The sequence below is a fragment of the Pan troglodytes genome, chromosome 1, assembly GCF_028858775.2.
Source record: "Pan troglodytes isolate AG18354 chromosome 1, NHGRI_mPanTro3-v2.0_pri, whole genome shotgun sequence".
In the NCBI taxonomy this organism is placed as follows: Eukaryota; Metazoa; Chordata; class Mammalia; order Primates; family Hominidae; genus Pan; species Pan troglodytes.
This window is the reverse complement of record NC_072398.2, coordinates 93884834-93905802: the sequence shown is the minus strand read 5'-3', so window position 1 is coordinate 93905802 and position 20969 is coordinate 93884834. Positions and strand designations below refer to the sequence as shown.

Below are 20969 nucleotides of genomic sequence, written 5' to 3'. Positions count from 1 at the left end.
GGACAAGATTGCCCTGTCTCCCCTCTCCCCCACCCCAAGGGATGGGATGCCTGGGGTTATGGAATTAACCAGCCAAACTGGGATTAAAGACTCAAGGCATCTTAGGGCCTGCTGAGCAGATTGGATGCAGGGAATGTACAATTGGTGCTGTTGGGTGGCCAGTGCATAATTGGACACAGACTTTCAGGACCTGTGTGAAATGGAGATGGGGAAGGGGCAACCTCGAAGGGGCTAGATGACAGTTATAGTCTCAGATAGGCCTCAGGTAGGGAGGGTCAGGAATAGAGAAGAGAGGACTTAAAGGTGGGGCTTTGGAGGGGTGTGGGCTGGAGAACGTAGACTGGGGAGGAAGGGATGGGGTACAAGGGTAGGCTGGGCCAGAGGAGGGAGGGGCGTCTCAGGATATGCTTAGCACCCGCATGATGTTGGTGTAGCCGGAGCCAGGTCGCCAGCCTGTCACCACAATCACCAGGTCTCCAACACGGAGGAAGCCACGGAGCTTTCCTGGGGGAGGGAAAGAAAACAAATCATTGGACAGGTGTGGTGGCTCACACCTGTAATCCCATCACTTTGGGAAGCCAAGGCAGGAGGATCACCTGAGGTCAGGAGTTCGAGACCAGCCTGGCCAACATGGTGAAACCTTGTCTCTACTAAAAATATAAAAATTAGCTGGGTGTGGTGGCGCATGCCTGTAATCCCAGCTACTAGGGAGGCTGAGGCAGGAGAATCGCTTGAACTCAGGAGGTAGAGGTTGCAGTGAGCCGAGATCACGCCACTGCACTCCAGCCTGGGCGACAGAGCAAGACTCCATCTCAAAATAATAATAATAATAATAATAATAATAATAATAATAATAATAATAGAAGAAGAAAAGAAAGAAAACTAGTCATTGAGGGACCAGGCCAGCCCTGTAACGAGAACCAGCCACCACCTTTCACCACATCAAGGCCATCCTGTAGGGAATGAGGCAGTGAAGTATGTCCCACGGGTGGCATGCAGGGAATGTGACCACTGCAGTATATTAAAGGTGTAAGAGATGCCGGCACGGTGGCTGACGCCTGTAATCCCAGCACTCTGGGAGTCCAAGGCGGGCGGATCACGTGGTCAAGACATTGAGACCATCCTGGCCAACATGGTGAAACCCTGTCTCTACTAAAAATACAAAAATTATCCAGGCGTGGTGGCGCATGCCTGTAGTCCCAGCTACTCAGGAGGCTGAGGTGGGAGAATCACTTGAACCCAGGAGGCAGAGGTTGCAGTGAGCCGAGATCGTACCCCTGCACTCCAGCCTGGCGACAGAGCAAGACTCTCTCTCAAAAAAAAAAAAAAAAAGGTGCAGGAGTATCCGTGGGCTAGGGCAGAGTGTGTTGCTAAGTAGCACGGCCGTCTGCCTGTGTGGCTATGCTGATGGAAGAGGTATTTGTGATATGCCAGACTGATATCTCAGTCTTAATGACTCTCACAGGGAAAACCTGGGACCACAGGAGAGAGGCAAGGCCCTTTGAGTGGGTATGGGAAGCTGGGTTGGGGGGCTCCTGATACAAATGGTAGGAGTGGCGGGGAAGGTCTAGGTAGCTCACCACTTTCAATGCCAAATTGCACCCGGCGATCTACATCATCTGCCCAGATGGCTTCTGGAGGTTCACGGTAAAGCAAGGGGAAGACTCCTCGGCATAAGTGGACCTGGCGGGCAGCCTGGGCAGAGCGGGTGACAGCAATGACTGCTGCCCGAGGTCGGTACCGAGACAGAAGCTGGGCTGAGCTGGAGGAGGCAGAGAAGGTCAGCCCAGAACAGCAAGAAAGTGGTGAACGAGGAAAGGAGAATCTTTGTTCTAGTTCCAGGTGTCACTAACAAGCTGTGTGACCCTGGGTAAGTCATCATACTTCTCTGGGCCTTGGTGTTCTCACCTGTAAAATGAGTGTAAGAATGCCTGCCTCCCAGGCCGGGAGCGGTGGCTCATGCCTGTAATCCCAGCACTTTGGGAGGCCGAGATGGGAGAATTGTTTGAGCCCAGGAGCTGGAGACCAGCCTAGGCAACATAGTGAGACCCCATCTCTGCATTAAGAAAAAAAAAAAAAAAGAAAGAAAGAATGCCTGCCCTCCCTACCACACAAGAAAGATATGAGATAATACAGATATATCAGATGAGATAATAAGGAGAAATCTCTTTAAGAAATATAAAAGCTGGCCAGGCACAGTGGCTCATGCCTATAATCCCAGCACTTTGGGAGGCCAAGGAGGGTGGATCACCTGGGGTCAGGAGTTTGAGACCAGCCTGGCTAACATGATGAAACCCTGTCTCTACTAAAAATACAAAAAATATGCCGGGCGTTGTGGCATGCGCCTGTAATCCCAGCTACTCGGAAGGCTGAGGCAGGAGAATCACTTGAACTTGGGAGGTGAAGGTTGTGGTGAGCTGAGATTGCACCATTTTACTCCAGCCTGAGCAACAGAGCGAGCTGCCGTTCTCAAAAGAAAAACAAAACAAAACAAACAAAAAAACCCCCAAGAGTATAAAATCCTTTTGAGAAAGTCCATTATGTGCTTAATTTACTATATAGATATTAAGTACTATCTAGTACTTAATGTGTCCTGTTAATCCTGGCAACCCCATGAAGAACAAATCATTACCTTGTCCTGTTCATGAGGAAAGAGAGCAGGCTAATAGAGCTACATTTCTGAGTAAAGACTTAAACTCAGACCTACTGGACCCTTCTGTAATACCTCAGTATTGGTAGGCTCTGTGGGCCAAATGGACTTGCCTCTGAGCCCCAGAAGCCCAAATGGCCTTGAAGCCAATGTGCCCAGTGATGCCGCTGTCCCCTTCCAGCCCCCAGAAGCTCACTGGCATTCTGTCTATCCTGGCCTCCAGCTGTCATTGCTGCCTCTCCTCTTGTCTCAGGTGGACACTCTTCACCCCTGGTGACCACACTAAACCCAAGCCTGGGGCCCGTCCCAGCCTACCCCTGACCCAAAGCTCCATCTGGACATTCCCAGTATCCCCCTCACCGGCCAGTTGTGGTCAGCACAATGATGGCAGCAGCACAGCACTTGAAGGCAGCCTCCACAGCACCAATGGCGGTGACCTCAGTGGGATCACGGCTTAGTGGCGCTGCCCGACGTAGCTCCTCAAACAGCTGCCGGTGGTACACTGCGGCCTCTGCCTCCCGGGCAATCTGCAGGTGCCAGAATGTTAGTCTGGGAAGGGGCACTGGGGTATGGAAGGGATTTGGTTCCCTGGCCCATTTGCTTTTCATTCTGAGCTCCTACCGCATGCTGCATCTTCACCGCTTCCACAGGGAAGTTGCCCTTGGCAGTCTCCCCTGACAGCATGATGCAGTCAGCCCCATCCAGCACAGCATTGGCGACATCGCTTGTCTCTGCCCTCGTTGGCCGGGGCTTGGTAATCATGCTCTCCAGCATCTGGGGGACAGCGTGGATGTCAAAGTTGTAGGATTCACACTGTGACTGGGGACCCTGCCCAAGCTACTTCTCCGACACCCACACTCTCAGAGTGTCCCAAAATCCAGGGTCACAGTCACAACCCCTGAAAATAGGAGTCAAAGTATATTTAACTTTGTCGTTTGGTCACAACCCCTGAAAATAGGGGTCAAAGTATATTTAACTTTGTCGTTTGAGGATCAAACACTTTTCATCAAAATGTGCTATAAACCTACAGTGTGGGCTGGGTGCAGTGGCTCACACCTGTAATCCCAGCACTTTGGGAGGCCGAGGCAAGTAGATCACCTGAGGTCAGGAGTTCGAGACCAGTCTGGCCAACATGGTGAAACCCCGTCTCTACTAAAAATACAAAAAGTAGCCTGGCATGGCGGCGGTCACCTGTAATCCCCACTACTTGGGAGGCTGAGGCAGGAGAATTGTTTGAACCCAAGAGGCGGAGGTTGCAGTGAGCGGAGATTGTGCCACTGCACTCCAGCCTGGATGACAGAGTGAGACTCCGTCTCAAAAAACAAAACAAAACAAAATAAACCCCTACAGTGTGGGTATTCACCCACAGGTGTCCCTAAAACCCACAGAGTGCCGAACCTCAAGGCCTCACTCCAGACCTGTGTGGCACAGACAACAGGCTTGCCCGCCAAGTTGCAGCGCCCAATCATCATCTTCTGAGCCAGGAAAACCTTCTCTGCTGGGATCTCGATGCCTAGGTCCCCCCGTGCCACCATGATGCCGTCGCTCACCTCCAGGATTTCATCAAACCTGAGAGGTTGGGAGAATCAAGGCAGAGGCAGGCAGGAGAAGAAAGGTGATGGGGGAATAGCGACAGGGCCGAAGGGGAACAGAGCCCAAGCCTCACCTCTTCACGCCTTCGTGGTTCTCAATTTTGCTGATGATCTTGATGCCGTGTCCTTCCGGACCCAGAGCAGCCCTGACGGCAGCCACGTCGTTGGCTTTCCGCACAAAGGAGGCAAAGACGATGTCCACCCCATGCTCCACCCCGAAGCGCAGGTCTCGGACGTCCTGCTCGGACAGCCCGGGCAAGTCCACCTGGGCCCCTGGCAAGTTCACGCCTTTCCGGCTGCCCAGGACGCCGCCGTTCTCCACTTGGGTCACCAGTCCCTCTGGGCCTGCGGACATGGAAAGAGCCAGCTGCGGTCAGGGGTGAGGACGGGGCACAGTTGCAGCAGAGAGGACACTGGGGCTTGGACCCGCAAGAGGTCAGGAACCATGTCCTCCTCGTCTCTCCGCCCTTGTTCTGGGCTTCGCCCGGAAGAGGCACAGATGGACGTCCGTGGAAGAAACGACCCACCCATAGTCCAGCCCAAACCCAGGGTGAGCGCAGAGTCTACACGCTGGGGACTCCTGGGACGGGCTGGCAAAAACGCGTGGCCAGGGGAAGGTGTGATCGGTCTGAGGGCTGATGGGGGAGCCAAGGAGAAGGGAATGTGCCCAGCGCACGGATGTGGTCAGGGCGGGAGGCGAGTCCGCACCGATTTTCTGGACCACTAGGGAGATGAGCCCGTCGTCAATGTAGATGCGGCCCCCCACCGGCACGACCCGGACAATATTGGGGTAGTCCACCCACACGGTGTTCGCGTTCCCCCGCGTCCGGAACGCGGGGTCCACAGTCACCAGCACCTGGGAGCCCTTCACCAGCTCCACGTCCGACTCTGGACCCTAAGGAGGGAGCCAGAGGAGATGTGAGTTCTGAGCCCCGGAGTCCGGGACCCGCCCCTGCGCACGCCTGGGCCCAGCCCTACGGGCGCCGCCTTTCCGGCCCTGGCCCAGCGATTCCCAGCCCCACTGCTCACCCCCTGCAGGATCCCAGTGCGGATCTCCGGTCCCTTGGTGTCCAGGGCGATGGCCACGGGCCGGTAGCTGAGTGGGGAACCTGCAAAGCTCTCCACCGCCTCCCGGACGTTGGCGATGGACTCAGCATGGTACTGGGGGAGGGAGCGGAGCGAGGGTTTCAGGGGAAGGTGGCCAGGACCTCGAGGCATCCTCCTGCCCCACCCACTGCCCGGCGGCCCGTCCCGCACCTCGTGGGAGCCGTGGGAGAAGTTGAGTCGCGCAATGTTCATCCCGGCCTTGATCATCTCCTTGAGGCGCTCCACGGAGCGAGATGCTGGCCCTAGAACCAGAGATTCACGTTCAGACAACGTTCCCCCAGAACATGAGAGGCAACCAAACCCAACCCATTACCATTCTCAGAACGCCTCACGCCACAGGCGCGTCCTGTTACCTGACCTTTATTCCCTGATGCAACCCCTGCCCACAGATCACAGACTCCCCTTCCCTCTCAAGCCAACATCCATCCCCTTGGGGAGGCAGCAGTGTGGAAATCGGAGGGGAGTGCCCTCCGCCAGGCCTGAGGTCACTGTATGGGCATGTATGGGCACTGTATGGGCATGAGTGTGTAAGTGCTGCTTGCCCGGCTACCCCAGGGTATGGGGTGTAGGGCAGGGGCTGGGAGCCAGGTGAGGGCGTTTGGGTGCGGGCTTTTAGAGCTAGGAGGCCTCATGGACTGAGGAGAGCTGAGTTCTATCCCATGCCTGCACTGCTATGGGGCAGCTGCTAGCTGAGAGCAGGTTGGCTCATTCTTCGGTCCCTATCTGTCTTTCCACTTGTGCACTAGGTCTCCTCCTTCTCACCTGCTCAAGGACATAAATTAAGCCATTCTGTGGTCCTCTGTGACACCCATGTTTTCCTTTTCTTTTTCTTTCTTTTTTTTTGAGACGGGGGGAGTTTCACTCTTGTCGCCCAGGCTGGAGTGCAGTGGCACCATCTCAGCTCACTGCAACCTCTGCCTCCCCAGTTCAAGTGATTATCCTGCTTCAGCCTCCTGAGTAGCTGGGATTACAGGTGTGCACCACCACGCCTGGCTAATTTTTTTTGTATTTTTAGTAGAGAAGGGGTTTCACCATGCTGGCCAGGTTGGTCTTGAACTCTTGACCTCAGGTGATCCATCCACCTCGCCCTCCCAAAATGCTGGGATTACAGGTGTGAGTCACCATGCCCAGCCATGTTTTCCTTTTTTACTGGATCATCCCCATCCGCAGGTAAACCTACTGTTATTTCTTTCATCATTAAAAAAAAATTCTCTTAATCTCCTGGTTTCCCCTCAGTCCCAGTTTTTGCTCGCACTTGCAGCAAAACTCATCGCAAGAGTTATCTGTACTTGCTGCCTCTAGTTCCCCTCCCCCATTCTCCCTTGAACCCACCCCACTCAGGCGTTGGCCTCCATCTCTCCACTGCATCTGTTCTTGTCAAGGTCACCAAGAACCTCTGTGTTTTTGCTCCGTGTAATGCTCAATGCTCAGTCCTCCTCTATTGGCCCATCAGCAGCCTGAACATACATCCTTCTTTGACACACTGTCTTCACCTGACCTCCAGGGCTGCACCCTCTCTTGGTTGACTCCTACCTCACTAGCTGCTCTTTCCCAGTCTCCTTTCCTTCCTTGTTCCTCCCCTTAACGTTAGATACCCTGTTCTCTTCTCCATCATTTCACCTACACTGCTTTGGTGATCTCAACTAGTCTCATGGCTTGAGATACCATCTATATGTAGCCAACTCCCAAATGTCTCTCCAATCCAGACCTTTCTCCCAAACCCAGAGTTGTGTACCTGACTGCCCCCTCTATCACATTTGGATGGCTAATAAGCATCTCAGACTCAACATGTCCCAAGCAAACTTCTGCTCTCCCCCCAACCCCTTCCACCACAGTCTTTCCTGCTCAGTGGCTAATGCATCGTTCCAGTTCCTTATGGCAAAAACCTCAGAGTCACCTGTCACCTTTGACTCCTTTCTTTCTCGCCCAGACTCCGTACCCCATATCTGATCAATTAGCAAATCCTGTCAGCTCTACCTGCAAAATACATTCAGAATCTGACCACTTCTCACCACCTCACTGCCGCCAACTGGTCTGAGCCAGAAATACTGCAGGGGCACCCTTCCCCCCACCCCCCATCTATTTTCAGTACAGCAGCAGGGGAGGGGAGGCTCTATTAAAACATAAATAAGAGCTTGTCATTCCCCTGCTCAAAACCCTGCAGCAGTTTCTCATTTCACTCGGAGGAAAACGCAACTCAAATTCTAAAAATGGCCTACAAAGCCGCACCTGATCTTCCTGTCCGTACACAGTCTCTTCATGTCTGCCGCTCTTCCCCCTTGATGGTTTCTAGCTCTTCTAACCTTCTTGACTTAGGCCTTGACACTGACTGATCCTTCTTCCTGGAATTCTCTTCCCCCAGGTCTCTGCATGGCTAATTCTCTCATCTCCTTCAAGTCTTCCCTTAGGTCTCATTTACTCAATAATGGGTACCTGACCTCCCTATTTAGGGCTGCAACCTGTCTTCACCCTTGTACTCCTGATGCCCTTATCACACTTGATTTCTTTCCCCACAGCACTTAAAACTTTCACTTTTTCTTTCTTTTCTTTTCTTTTTTTTTAGACGGAATCTCGCTCTGTCACCAGGCTGGAGGACAGAGGTGCGATCTCTGCTCCCTGCCTTCCAGTTCAAGTGATTCTCCTGCCTCAGCCTTCCGAGTAGCTGGGACTACAGGCATGTGCCACCACGCCCAGCTAATTTTTGTATTTTTATTAGAGACGGGGTTTCACCATGTTGGCCAGGATGGTCTCGATCTCTTGACCTCGTGATCAGTCTGCCTCGGCCTCCCAAAGTGCTGGGATTACAGGCATGAAACACCACGCCCGGCCTTTTTTTTTTTTTGAGACGGAGTTTCGCTCTTGTTGCCCAGGCTGGGGTGCAATGGCACGATCTTGGCTCACCGCAACCTCTGCCTCCCAGGTTCAAGCAATTCTCCTGCCTTAGCCTCCTGAGTAGCTGGGATTACAGGCATGCACCACCATGCCCGGATAATTTTTTGTATTTTTAGTAGAGACGGGGTTTCTCCATGTTGAGGCTGGTCTCGAACTCCTGACCTCAGGTGATCCGCCCGCCTCGGCCTCCCAAAGTGCTGGGATTACAGGCGTGAGCCACCGCGCCCAGCTTTTTTTTTTTTTAAACAAACAAACAAACAAACAAACAAACAAACAGAGTTTCGCTCTTGTTGCCCAAACTGGAGTGCAATGGCATGATCTTGGCTCACTGCAATCTCTGTCTCCCGGGTTCAAGCGATTCCCCTGCCTCAGCCTCCCGAGTAGCTGGGATTATAGGCACATGCCACCATGCCTGGCTAATTTTTTGTATTTTTAGTAGAAACAGAGTTTCACCACATTAGCCAGGCTGGTCTTGGACCCCTGACCTCAGGTGATCCACCTGCCTCAGCCTCCCAAAGTGCTGGGATTATAGGCACGAGCCACCATGCCCGGCCAACTTTCACTCTTTCTTTCTTTCTTTCCTTCCTTCCTTCTTTCTTTCTTTTCTTTCTTTCTTGCCTGCTTGCTTTCTTTCCTTCCTTCCTTCCCTCCCTCCCTCCCTCCTTCCTTCCTTCCTTCTTTCTCTCTCTCTCTTTCTTTTTCTTTCTTTCTTTCCTTCCTTCTTTCTTTCTTTCTTTCCTTCTTTCTTTCTTTCTCTCTTTCCCTCTCGGGTCTCGTCTGTCACCTAGGCTGGAGTACAGTGGCTCGATCATGACTCACTGCAGCCGTGACCTCCTGGGCTTAAGTGATCCTCCCGCCTCAGCCTCCTGAGTAGCTGGGACTACAGGCATGCACCACCACACTCAACTAAGTTTTGTATTTTTTGTAGCGATGGGTTTTGCCATTTACCCAGACTGGTCTCAAACTCCTGGGCTCAAGCGATCTGCCAACCTTGGCCTCCTAAAGTGCTGGGATTACAGGCATGAGCCACTGAGCCCAGCCCACTTTTTTTTTTTTTTTTTTTTTGTGAGATGGAGTTTTTCTCTTGTTGCCCAGGCTGGAATGCAATGGTGTGATCTCGGCTCACCACAGTCTCCGCCTCCTGGGTTCAAGCGATTCTCCTGCCTCAGCCTCCTGAGTAGCTGGGATTGCAGGCACGCACCACCATGCCCGGCTAATTTTGTATTTTTAGTAGAGACGGGGTTTCTCCATGTTGGTCAGGCTAGTCTCGAACTCCTGACCTCAGGTGATCTGCCCACCTTGGCCTCCCAAAATGCTGCGATTACAGGCATGAGCCACCATGCCCGGCCTCACTTTCTAACGGAATAAATAATTTACTTATTTTAAATAATTTATTGTGCTTACTATTTATTGTCATACTCAGCTAGACTGTCAGCTCCCCAAGGGTAGGGATTTTTGTCTGTTTTTTTCACTGATCTACTCCCAGGGCCCAAAATCTTGTCTACTATATGCTCAACAAATTTTTGTTGAATGAATGACTGTGTCAAACATGGAGAAGTCTCAAAGGAGACAAAAGATGAAGAAGCACCTCAAGAAATACCAATAGGCCCTGTGTGGCTGCAGGGGGATGGGAGTGCTTACCGATGGTGGCAATGATGCTGGTACTGCGAGCAGCCACGGGCTCAGAGTCAATGTCCAGTAGGCAGAGGTGTTCCAGGAAGGTGTCTGCCATAGCAGCTGGCAGCTGCTGCTGCTGGAAGAAGGCAGTGCCCAGCTCCTGGGTCAGTTGGGCCACACTGGCCCGCCGCAGATACCCCGCTGGCCCTGTGGTAGAAGGGGGCTCAGGGACTGCATGTCACCTGCCCTTCCTCCCCATGCCTTCATCTCTCAGCATACCCTCTGTTCCTTCCCTTCTTATGAGCTGGGCATCATGCATATATTATTTTGTTATGTCACAAGGATCCTATAAAGCAGGTACTGTTAAATGTTCTATAATTATCCAATTTTATGGATAAAGAAACAGAGGCTGAGAAACATGAAATAAATGGTCCAATATTATACAGCTTCTAAGTATGGATCAGCTAGGATTCAAATCTAGGTCTGACTAACTCTAGCCCAAGTTCTTGACCACTCAGTTATACTGACCCCGCACAACCCAGGACCCCCTGACCTGCAGCTACTGATGACCCTCAACCCCACCACCCCTTGATGTCTAGTCCCCAGCAGCCTCACCCTATGCAGACCCAGAATCACCCAGTTCCTGCTCCAAAGGTCTCTGTTTTCTCCCTTCCAACCCCTGGCTACTGGCTGGCTTCCCCACCCCATCCTCTGAGTCTCCCCAGGCTTCTCAAAGCTGCTACAGACACAGAGGTCCCTGTAGCTTGACCCAGCCCAGTTCAGAGGAGCCCCCGATTCCAGCCGCACCTTCCATGCCACTGCACACCTCTCTGGGTCTCCCTCTCTGTGGGTCTGCTCCACACTGTTGGGTTGTCAGAGGCGTGAGGCCCAGCTGGGCTGGGGATCAGTTCTGCAGACTGGTTAAAGTGTCACCACTGTCTCCTGTTCCATTGGAAGCCCTGTATGCCAGGGGCCAGAGTCCAGGAACCACGGGAGTGCCCCGTGGCTTACATGCTGTGGCTCTGGCCTGCCTATAGGGCCTGGAAAAGACCCAGGCCAGGGTCCATAATTTAACACACGGGAGGCTCTGAAGAACGTACGTTCCTCTCCAAAACCCACCTAGCCAGTGGCTGATGTGGATCATTTATGCCCTCCACCCTGGCTCCTAGTTTTCACCCTCATTTTCCTCCTATGTTCCATGGCTTCTGTCTCCCCTTCTTACCTCCTGGAGCCCCAATCAGGATGGACTTTGCTAAGTCTCTTTGGGACTTAGAGACCCATGACCGAAGCTGCAGGGATGATATGTTCTCCTGGATCGACATGCTTTCAGTGTGGGCCTGGGGCTGCGGGACCATGGAATGAGAGGGAGAGGATGACAAAACTGCTGGTCTTATCTAAGGGAGACAGAGAAGAGAAAAGGGGCACACCCAGTAGGCCACCCTGTCCCCACAGAGTCCCTCCCCCAGAACTGCCTGCTCTCTGCCCTCATCTCCTGGCATTTCCTCTCATCCTTTTTTCCTGATAAATTTTCAATCCATTCATACTATCTGGTCATCCACGTGAATAGATATTTTTTTTTTGGCCAGTCATATGGCCCCATTTTCTTTGTACTTTACTGAAGTTAGCTCTAGTGAATCCAGGGAGCAGGGGCTGTAGGGTGGGGCTGGAGCCTGAAGAAAGACAAAAGGGATCACTGTGATAATATGGTGGGGGGAGGGTTACCCAGTTCTGACCACTTTTTTTCTCTGTCTCAACCAAGAAATGCAGAGTGCCTTCACCACTCTGTAACCTGGCCAGCTGCATGTTTTCGCCTACATGTTTGAACCCAAGATGGTACCTTGAACATTCTCAGACACTGATAAACTTGATTAGGTTGTTGCTGGAAACACTGAAAGATCGACTATTTTGCTAAACTTATAGACTCCTACCCCCAGGGAAATTTTCTTTCCTCCCTCCCTTCCTTCCTTTTTTCTTTTTTTTTTCACAGAGTCTCACTCTGTCGCCCAGGCTGGAGTGCAGTGGCGCAATCTCAGTTCATTGCAACCTCTGCAATCCTCCTGCCTCAGCCTACCGAGTAGCTGGGATTACAGACGTGCACCACCACACCCAGCTAATTTTGTTTTTCTTTTTTCTTTTCTTTTCTTTTTTTTTTTTTGAGACTGAGTCTGACTCTGTTGCCCAGGTTGGAGTGCAGTGGCGTGATCTTGGCTCACTGCAACTTCTGCCTCCTGGGTTCAAGCGATTATCCTGTCTCAGCCTCCTGAGTAGCTGGGATTACAGGCATGCACCACCACGCCTGGCTAATTTTTGTATTTTTAGTAGAGACGGGGTTTCACCATGTTGGTCAGGCTGGTCTCGAACTCCTGACCTCAGGTGATCTGCCCGCCACGGCTTCCCAAAGTGCTGGGATTACAGGTGTGAGCCACTGTGCCCGGCCTAATTTTTGTATTTTTAGTAAAGACGGGGTTTCACCATGTTGTCCAGGCTGGTCTCCAACTCCTGGCCTCAAGTATCCACCAGCCTCGGCCTCTCAAACTGGTGGGATTACAGGTGTGAGCCATCATGCCCAGCCTTTGTTTCTTTCTTTTTGTTTTAAAGGGTCTCACTCTGTCACCCTGGCTGGAGTGCACTCGTGTGATCATGGCTCACTGTAGCCTTGACTTCCTGGGCTCCAACGATCCTCCCACCTCAGCCTCCCAAGTAGCCGGTACTACAGGTGTGCACCACCATGCCTGGCTACTTTTTAAATTTTTATTTATTAAAAATATTTTTTTCCTTTCTTTCCACAGGTGCTGACTTTTTATTTTTGTAGAGACTGGTGTCACTCTGTTGCCCAGGTTGGTCTTGAACACCTATGCTCAAGTGGTCCTCCTGCCTTGGTCTCCCAAAATGCCAGGATTACAAGTGTGAGCCATAGTACTGGCTTCAAATTTCTTAAACACTTCTATAAACACCATACCCCGAACCCCTCCTTGAGAACATACCTGGGTAGAACACACTTTGTCCCATTGTCCACAGCAAGGATGTGCAGTAGCTGTTCTGTAGGTAAGTTCCCCTAATGTATGCTTTGGCCTGATTGCCCTGGCATTTAGTGCTTCATTCACTGGAATCCCAACCAGCCCCATCTTGGGATGGTTTGGGGCATCCTTTGTGAGTGCTGCCCTGATGCCACTTTTGGTGTGACACTAGCTGTGGGTTCAGCTGATACTAACTGGTGGGATTCTCTGGAAGGGCTTTGATAGCATCATCATCATCATAACATTCATTAGTTACCGTTTGCCCATTCCCCACTGTCCAATCTTTATCGAGCACCTACGCTGTATCAGGCCCTAAGGACACAGTAGTGAGCAAAACAGACAGGGCCTTTGCCCTCTGTGAGATTTACAGTATAGTGGGGAGACAGACTATCAACAAGTATCAGAGAAATAAATATGTAACTACAAACCTTGCAAGTGCTACTAAGTAGTGGATCAGGGTGCTGGAACACAGAAGCCAGTGGGAGAAGAGAGAGGGTGTATTTTATTTTATTTATTTATTTATTTTGGAAACGGAGTTTCACTCTTGTCACCTAGGCTGGAGTGCAGTGGCACGATCTCAGCTCACTGCCACCTCTGCCTCCTGGGTTCAAGCAATTCTCATGCTTCAGCTTCCTGAGTAGCTGGGATTACAGGTGCACGCCACCATGCCTGACCTAGAGGATATATTTTAGACAAGATGAGATGGTTGAGGAAGGCCTCTTTGAAGTGATTATTTTGAAGCTGAAATTTGAAGGATAAGAAGGAACTGGTGGGGGCAAATGGAGAAAGGGGTTTTCCATAGCGGCGGGGCGGGGGCAGAAATAATATATGCCAAGGCTCTGAGGAAGAAAAAGCTTGGTGCCAAGGAGACAAAGAGCTGCAATGAGGCTGCGTGCCTGGAGTGCAGGGTCGTGGCCCATAGTGAAGATAGGGGACCTGAGCAGGATCTTGTAATGTGGTGGGTTTACCCAGGGGATGGACATGATCCAACTGATGGTTTAGGTCCCTTCTGCTGCTGGGTAAAGAATAGATGGTAGCCGGGAGCGGTGGCTCACGCCTGTAATCCCAGCACTTTGGGAGGCCAAGGCAGGCGGATCACCTGAGGTCAGGAGTTTGAGACCAGCCTGGCTAACACGGTAAAACCTCGTCTCTACTAAAAACACAAAAAATTAGCCAGGTGTGGTGGTGCGTGCCTGTAATCCCAGCTACTTGGGAGGCTGAGGCAGGAGAATCACTTGAATCCGGGAGGCAGAGGTTGCAGTGAGCCGAGATCATGCCATTGCACACCAGCCTGGGCAACAAGAGCAAAACTGCGTCTCAAAAAAAAAAAAAAAAAAGAACAGATGGTAGGTACAGGCAGAACTACTGCGGGCTTAGGAAGAATCTAGGTGGTAGGTGATGGACTAGCATGTTGGCAGTGAAGACGAAGAGAGGGGGACGGCTTGGAGATGCATTTTGGAGAAGAGCCAGCAGAGTGGAACGGCAAAACAGCCGTGGAGAGGGCGGCTTCTAGTGTCGAAGAATCTGGCTTGAGCAGTTGGGTAGATGGTAGCGCCACTAACTGAGACTACGGAAGAAATAGGTTTGAAGTAGGGGGAAATTCAAGCTTTCTGTTTTGACAGGCTAAATTTGAGAAGCCAGTTAATCATTAAAATCCATAGTCAGACAGTTGGAGCTGTTCATCGAGCACACTTCCTGTGTGCTGGAACAGCATTCGTGCCTCATGGACACCATCTCCTTTTATCATTGTGACAACCTAGAAAGAAGGTAGGATCAACAGGCTGTTTTACAGATGAGGGAACTGGGCCGTAGCAAGGTGTGTTCCTTTTCCACTCTGCTGTGGGGCCAGGAGGCTGACGGCTTTGCACAGTGGCATCTGTAGGGTTTGGAGAGTGGCACCCATAGGAGATGAGATGGAGAGGGTGAGGTTGAGCATTTACCTCCCCAGTTGCCATTCTAGGGACCATTCTCTCCCTATCCCTTGGACCCTTACAGGGGTAACAAAGCCCACTGTTATTAGATCTGGGGTAATGCACTATCCGTTGTGGTTTACCAACACCCTGCCCATTCGTTTGTATAATCCTGTTATGAAACACCTTCAAATTATCCAATTTAAGAGAATTCTTTATTTCCTGAAGAAACCCTACGGAATACACTTGTCTGATGCAAAAAGTCTTGTCAGGAGTGGAGCTGGGATTCAGGCCCAGATAGTGGAGCTCCAGAGCCCGAGCTGTAACCACTAAGCTCCATGCCTGCCCCTTGGGACTGTTTCAGTTGGTGGGAAAGGGAGAAGTCTCTGACTCTGGAGTTGGAAAAGAAAGAGAGAGATAGTAGAGAGGACTTCCTGAGGGAAATGAGCATGGGGCCTCATCTTTCTGTATATAGAAGACACAACAAATAAAGAGAGACAAAATTTGTACCCACAGAGAATGTGGCAGACTTCAGGGACTGGGGATTCAGGCCTTGTGCTTGTGGTGTTGGCAGAGACATGGGACTTTAAGGATGGTCTGGCATTACTTTGTTTTTGATACAGGGCCTTCCTCTGTAGCCCAGGCTGGAATGCAGTATCATGATCTCTGCTCACTGCAGTCTCAATCTCCTGGGCTCAGGTGATCCTCCCACCTCAACGTCCCAAGGAGTTGGGACTACAGGCACACACCACAATGCCCAGCTAATTTTTTTTTTGTGTGTGTTTTCTGTAGAGATGGAGTTTCACCACGTTGTCCAGGCTGGTGCAGAACTCCTGGGCTCAAGTGATCTACCCGCCTTCACCTCCCAAAGTACTGGGATTACAGGCATGAGCCACCATGCCCAGCTGTGGTCTGGCAATATTGAACTGACTCCAGAACCAGTTGGGAGGATAGGAATCCCAGATATCCCAGTCCCAAGGGATTAGCAGGAGGTGGGGGGCAGTTCTCCAAAGCAGCCCGTGTCCTGTCCAGCTAAGGGACAGACACTTTGACCTGAAATCAGGCCAGTTTCCTCAGCAGTCTGGCTGACCCTGGTCCACAAGTGACCACATGAAGCATGGTCTGCACTTTGTCACAGGATCATCCCTGAGCAAGAGGCCTGTGGGTGAGAAACAGAAGCCCAGCATCCAAACACAATACTCAGCTTTGTCAGTTGAGAGCCCTCCCTCCTGCCACAAACACACATGCTCCAACAGCCACACTCACACATGCACAGACACAAACGCAGGTGGCTTTTCATTCCACAGGCATGGACTGAACCCCCATATGGGCCGTGCCCCGACGCATGCCAGACTGGAGGAGGTGAGGCCACTAGGCCCAGGTCTCTGCTCAGTGTGGGGATGGAGACAGGAGCGAGGCCAGTCAGGTTTAATAAAGGAAGTCGGGGGGCACTGACAGAACTGTGCTCAGCACACAGAGGGACACCAGGAGAGACAGAGCATTGTGAGTGAGGGCAGAAGGAGGTCAGGGCAGCTTCACAGACGAGGTGCCCCCTGGTCAGACACATACACACATGTAAACATACACAAAGCTCCCCACCATTCCACACACACACACAAATACGTACTCCACTCTAACACTCACACAATATCCACACTCACACATGCAGATTTATGTATCTGGAATTGGTGGGTTCTTGGTCTCACTGACTTCAAGAATGAAGCCGCGGACCCTCGCAGTGAGTGTTACAGTGTCCGGAGTTTGTTCCTTCTGATGTTCAGATGTGTTCAGAGTTTTTTCATTCTGGTGGGTTCGTGGTCTTGCTGGCTCATGAGTGAAGCTGCAGACCTTCGCGGTGAGTGTTACAGCTGTTAAGGCCACGCATCTGCAGTTGTTCATTCCTCCTGGTTCATTCCTCCTGGAGCGATCTCGGTTCACCACAACCTCCGCCTCCCGGGTTCAAGCGATTCTCCTGCCTCAGCTTCTCGAGTAGCTGGCACTACAGGTGTGCGCCACCATGCTGGGCTAATTTTGGATTTTTTAGTAGAGATGGGGTTTCACTATGTTGGCCAGGCTGGTCTTGAACTCCTGACCTCGTGATCCGCCCACCTTGGCCTCCCAAAGCGCTGGGATTACAGGCGTGAGCCACTGCACCCAGCCGTGTTTTGTCCAATTCTTTGTTCAAGATGCCAAAAACCTGGACACCCTCCACCGGTGACAGTACCTTATATACACGGAATCATACAGTATCTGTCCTTTTGAGTCTGGCTTATTTCACTTAGCATAATTGTCAGAGGTGCGTGAACCAGAGCAACTCCATCTTGAATAGGGACTGGGTAGAATAAGGCTGAGACCTACTGGACTGCATTTCCAGTTGGTTTAGGCATTCTAAGTCACAGGATGAGATAGGAGATTGGCTCAAGATACAGGTCATAAAGACCTTGCTGATAAAACAGATTGCAGGAAAGAAACTGGCCAAAACCTACCAAAACCAAGATGGCAACTAGAGTGACCTCTGGTGGTCTTCAACGCTATACTCCTACCACATGGTGTGTCGACATCAGGGAGTTAACTCTATATGGTCTACAAAGCAGAGGCATGAATAATCCAACCCTTGTTTAGCTTATAATAAATAAATAACTGCCCGGGCCAAGTGGCTCGTACTTGTAATCCCAGCACTTTCAGAGGTCGAGGTGGCTGGATCACTTGAGGTCAGGAGTTCCAGACCAGGCTGGCCAACCTGGAGAAACCCCCTCTCTACTAAAAACACAAAAATTAGCTGGGCATGCTGGCAGGCACCTGTAATCCAGGAGAATCACTTGAACCCGGGAAGCGAGGTTGCAGCCTCCCGCGTAGCTGGAATTAAGGCGCGGACCAGCACACCTGGGTAACTTTTGTATTTTTAGTAGAGAAGGGGTTTTGCCATGTTGACCAGGCTGGTCTCAGATTCCTGACCTCAGGTGATCCGCCCAAAGTGCTGGAATTACAAGTGTGAGACTCATCTTTTTTTTTTTTTTTTTTTTTTGAGACGGAGTCTTGCTCTGTCTCCCCAGCTAGAGTGCAGCCAGCTAGAGTGCAGTGGTTCGCTGGATCTCAGCTCACTGCAACCTCTGCCTTACGGGTTCAAGCGATTCTCCTGCCTCAGCCCTCCTGAGTAGCTGGGATTACAGGCGCGCGCCACCACGCCCGACTATTTTTTTTTTTTTTTTTTTTGTATTTTTAGTAGAGACGGGGTTTCCCCACATTGGTCAGGCTGGTCTCGAACTCCTGACCTCATGATCCACCCGCCTCGGCCTCCCAAAGTGCTGGGATTACAGGCGTGAGCCACCGTGCCCGGCCCAAGACTCATCTTTCTTAAGCCCTTAAAGCACTTTGCACACATTACCTCATGGTATTACCACCCTCATTCAACAGATGAGGAAAGCTAGTTTCAAGCAAGTTCACTGAGGATCACAGACGTTAAATGATTTGCCTAAAGTTAGAGAACTAATAAGTGAGAAAGCTAGTCCTGCTGCGTTTTACTAACGTGCCAATCAGCTGCCCAGGAAGATAATGAAAACTTGAGTAAGACAGGCAGCCAAAGCCACAGCGGGGACGTTCGCAGCCTGGCTCGCTTCCGGCACTGACGCCTCCAGCCGCGACCTCTAGACTTCAGCCCTTCCATTGGTTGTCCGTCACAGTGCCACAGTGCGCCATGCTCACACGACGGCCAGCAGCCAATCAGCGCGGCTCATCTTCGCCCAGCCAGGACACGCAGGATCGCGTTATCTGTCCCTCCCGCGGGCACATTGGGAGTTGTAGTCTAATTATATATTTCCGCCCTTAGTGTGGGGAGAGCGGGAACTACTCGACCCACAGAGCCGATCGCGGAGCGGATTCTGCTTTTAGGAGTACCCGCCAACAAGCGGGACCGAGCAGGAATCCGTATCTGGGAACAGGTGAGAGAGGATGTGTGCTGGGCCTTGGAGGAAGGGGGCCGAGACCGGGCCTTACTTCTGTAACGATACTGTGAGGCATCGGAAGGCCAGCCTGTTGTGTCCGTTTTGAAGGTCGGTGGGCTAGACTGGCTGGCCTTCTAGGGGTGTGGAGACTTCCCAACTCTGCCCTTGTGCTTTCCTGGAATCCCCAATATGCCCGGACCCCGATTTACTCCTTTGCTGCGAGCCCTTCTCTCCCGTCTAGAGTTGCTCCGAGCCTATCTGCTCAGTCCTAGCGATTCCTGTGGGGCTTGGGACGCGCGGTTCAAGCACCCCGGACCATATGGACGCAGCACCCATGGGTTCTCGCTCCAATGCTTCTTTCCTCCTTGGGGCGTAACTCAGACCCTGGGCACCCCTCTCCACTGCCCAGGGGAGACCTGGGTTCTAGATTTGGCTCTGCCTCTACTATCTTCCTACCTCCTAGAGCCTCAGTTTGGCTTGTGTAAAATAGGATGACTTAAGGGTCCTTTCAGCCCCTAATCCTGGGGTGCTTCACTCTGTACCGCCTCCTTACCCAGCCTTGTGCACGCCATCTTGAAGGCACTGAGTTCTAGCCTGTTTATTGTAAGTGGTGATTAGTTGGGTCTCAGTCACCCAGCCATACTTTTTTGTTCCCTGCGTATCCTTCCTGTAATTGTCCCCAAGCACATTCCACAAGAGGGAGGGGCACTCTGGGCTAAGGCTGGGGTGGGAGTTATCTGGGGAGCTGCCACCATGCCTCTGCCTTTGGTGCTTGCCCCTGCAGGGAGTGCTTAGTGCCCCCTCCCTATGCCACTCCCAGGATGCCCCTGTCCCGCTGGTTGAGATCTGTGGGGGTCTTCCTGCTGCCAGCCCCCTACTGGGCACCCCGGGAGAGGTGGCTGGGTTCCCTACGGCGGCCCTCCCTGGTGCACGGGTACCCAGTCCTGGCCTGGCACAGTGCCCGCTGCTGGTGCCAAGCGTGGACAGAGGAACCTCGGTGAGTGTGGTTGGGGTGAGGGGCCTTGGGGAGGGGAGCAGCTGATCAGGTTTCTGACTTGTTTTTCTTCTACTTAGAGCCCTTTGCTCCTCCCTCAGAATGAACGGAGACCAGAATTCAGATGTTTATGCCCAAGAAAAGCAGGATTTCGTTCAGCACTTCTCCCAGATCGTTAGGGTGCTGACTGAGGATGAGATGGGGCACCCAGAGATAGGAGATGCTATTGCCCGGCTCAAGGAGGTGAGGGATTCATGACTTGGGGGAGTAAGCCTTTGGTTCAGTTGCTCTGTATATGTGTGGCATTCACCTGTGGCTTATGGGGGACTTTTGACAGATGTGAGAGAAAGCTTTTTTTTTTTTTTTTTTGAGACAGAGCCTTGCTCTGTCACCTGGGCTGGAGTGCGATGGTGCGATCTCGGCTTGCTGCAACCTCCACCTCCTGGGTTCAAGTGATTCTCCTGCCTCAGCCTTCTGAGTAGCTGGGATTACAGGTGCGTGCCACCACATCCAGCAAACTTTTGTATTTTTAATAGAGACGGGGTTTCACTGTGTTGACCAGGCTGGTCTCGAACTCCTGACCTCAGGTGATCCACCCACCTCGGCCTCCCAAAGTGCTAGGATTACAGGTGTGAGCCACCGCGCCTGGCCGAGAAAGCTTTTACCTGAGGGACTCGAGTCTGCTCTGGAGAGGTTGGGGCCTGGGCAAGTATACTTACTCAGTCCATCAACCTGACTTTTGGCTCTGATGGAAGGTGGGTCATCCAAACTGCTTTGCTTTGGGGGTGGAGGCCTTGAACCTGGCAAGTCTTAGATTTTGTGTCCTGAAATCAGAAGCTGTTAGGTTGGCAGAGACCGGGGAAGAAGGCAGTCTGATATTGTCCTATCTCCCTGGGGCCTGAGTGAAGTTATTGTATCATTAGAAACCCCTATTCTAGAACATGAACTATTGCTGTGATACTTGCCAATTTTTTTCCTGTTGATTCTGGAGTATCTATTAAAATTCTTTTTATAAATGCTGTCTATCTCATATATCTCAGGGGAATGAAGGGAAAGGGGGGCTTTGCCTATACTGGAATGGGGATTAAAAGAGTCTTGGCCCGGCATGGTGGCTCACGCCTGTAATCCCAGGACTTTGGGAGGCTGAGGTGGGGGGGATCATGAGGTCAGGAGTTCGAGACCAGCCTGGTCAACATGGTGAAACCCCTGTCTCTACTAAAAATACAAAAATTAGCTGGGCGTGGTGGCG

General features: G+C 51.7%; 2 protein-coding genes across 17 annotated transcripts in view; one reads left to right on the top strand and one right to left on the bottom strand.

Moving 5' to 3' along the window:
• Positions 1–91: 91 nt before the first annotated feature.
• On the bottom strand, positions 92–18485 carry PKLR (pyruvate kinase L/R). Of its 5 annotated transcripts, none has more exons than XM_054672065.2 (12): positions 18171–18485; positions 11081–11201; positions 9883–10065; positions 5500–5591; positions 5272–5403; positions 4951–5137; positions 4317–4587; positions 4069–4219; positions 3272–3424; positions 3011–3177; positions 1581–1762; positions 92–504 (listed from the first exon to the last, which is right to left on the bottom strand). In XM_054672065.2, exons 2-12 carry the CDS (start codon positions 11178–11180, stop codon positions 398–400), a joined length of 1725 nt encoding a protein of 574 aa, XP_054528040.1. In that variant the 5' UTR covers positions 11181–11201; positions 18171–18485; the 3' UTR covers positions 92–397. The 5 variants fall into 5 exon arrangements, with proteins under 5 accessions (XP_054528040.1, XP_016784244.1, XP_016784213.1 ...); XM_016928755.4 differs by lacking the exon at positions 18171–18485 and adding an exon at positions 10666–10755 and having other exon boundaries at positions 11081–11230; XM_016928724.4 differs by lacking the exon at positions 18171–18485 and having other exon boundaries at positions 11081–11230.
• Positions 18367–20969, top strand: part of FDPS (farnesyl diphosphate synthase) — a 12092-nt gene continuing 9489 nt past the window's right edge. The window contains exons 1-3 of one of the 12 annotated variants that reach the window (XM_001160391.6): positions 18518–18723; positions 19547–19723; positions 19801–19963. In XM_001160391.6, coding sequence (XP_001160391.1) covers positions 19548–19723; positions 19801–19963 — 339 coding nt within the window. In that variant the 5' untranslated portion in view covers positions 18518–18723; position 19547. Of the gene's footprint in view, positions 18835–19546; positions 19724–19800; positions 19964–20096; positions 20215–20969 lie in introns of those variants that run through there. The other 11 variants (XM_063812653.1, XM_003949590.6, XM_063812649.1 and 8 more) reach the window with 11 other exon arrangements.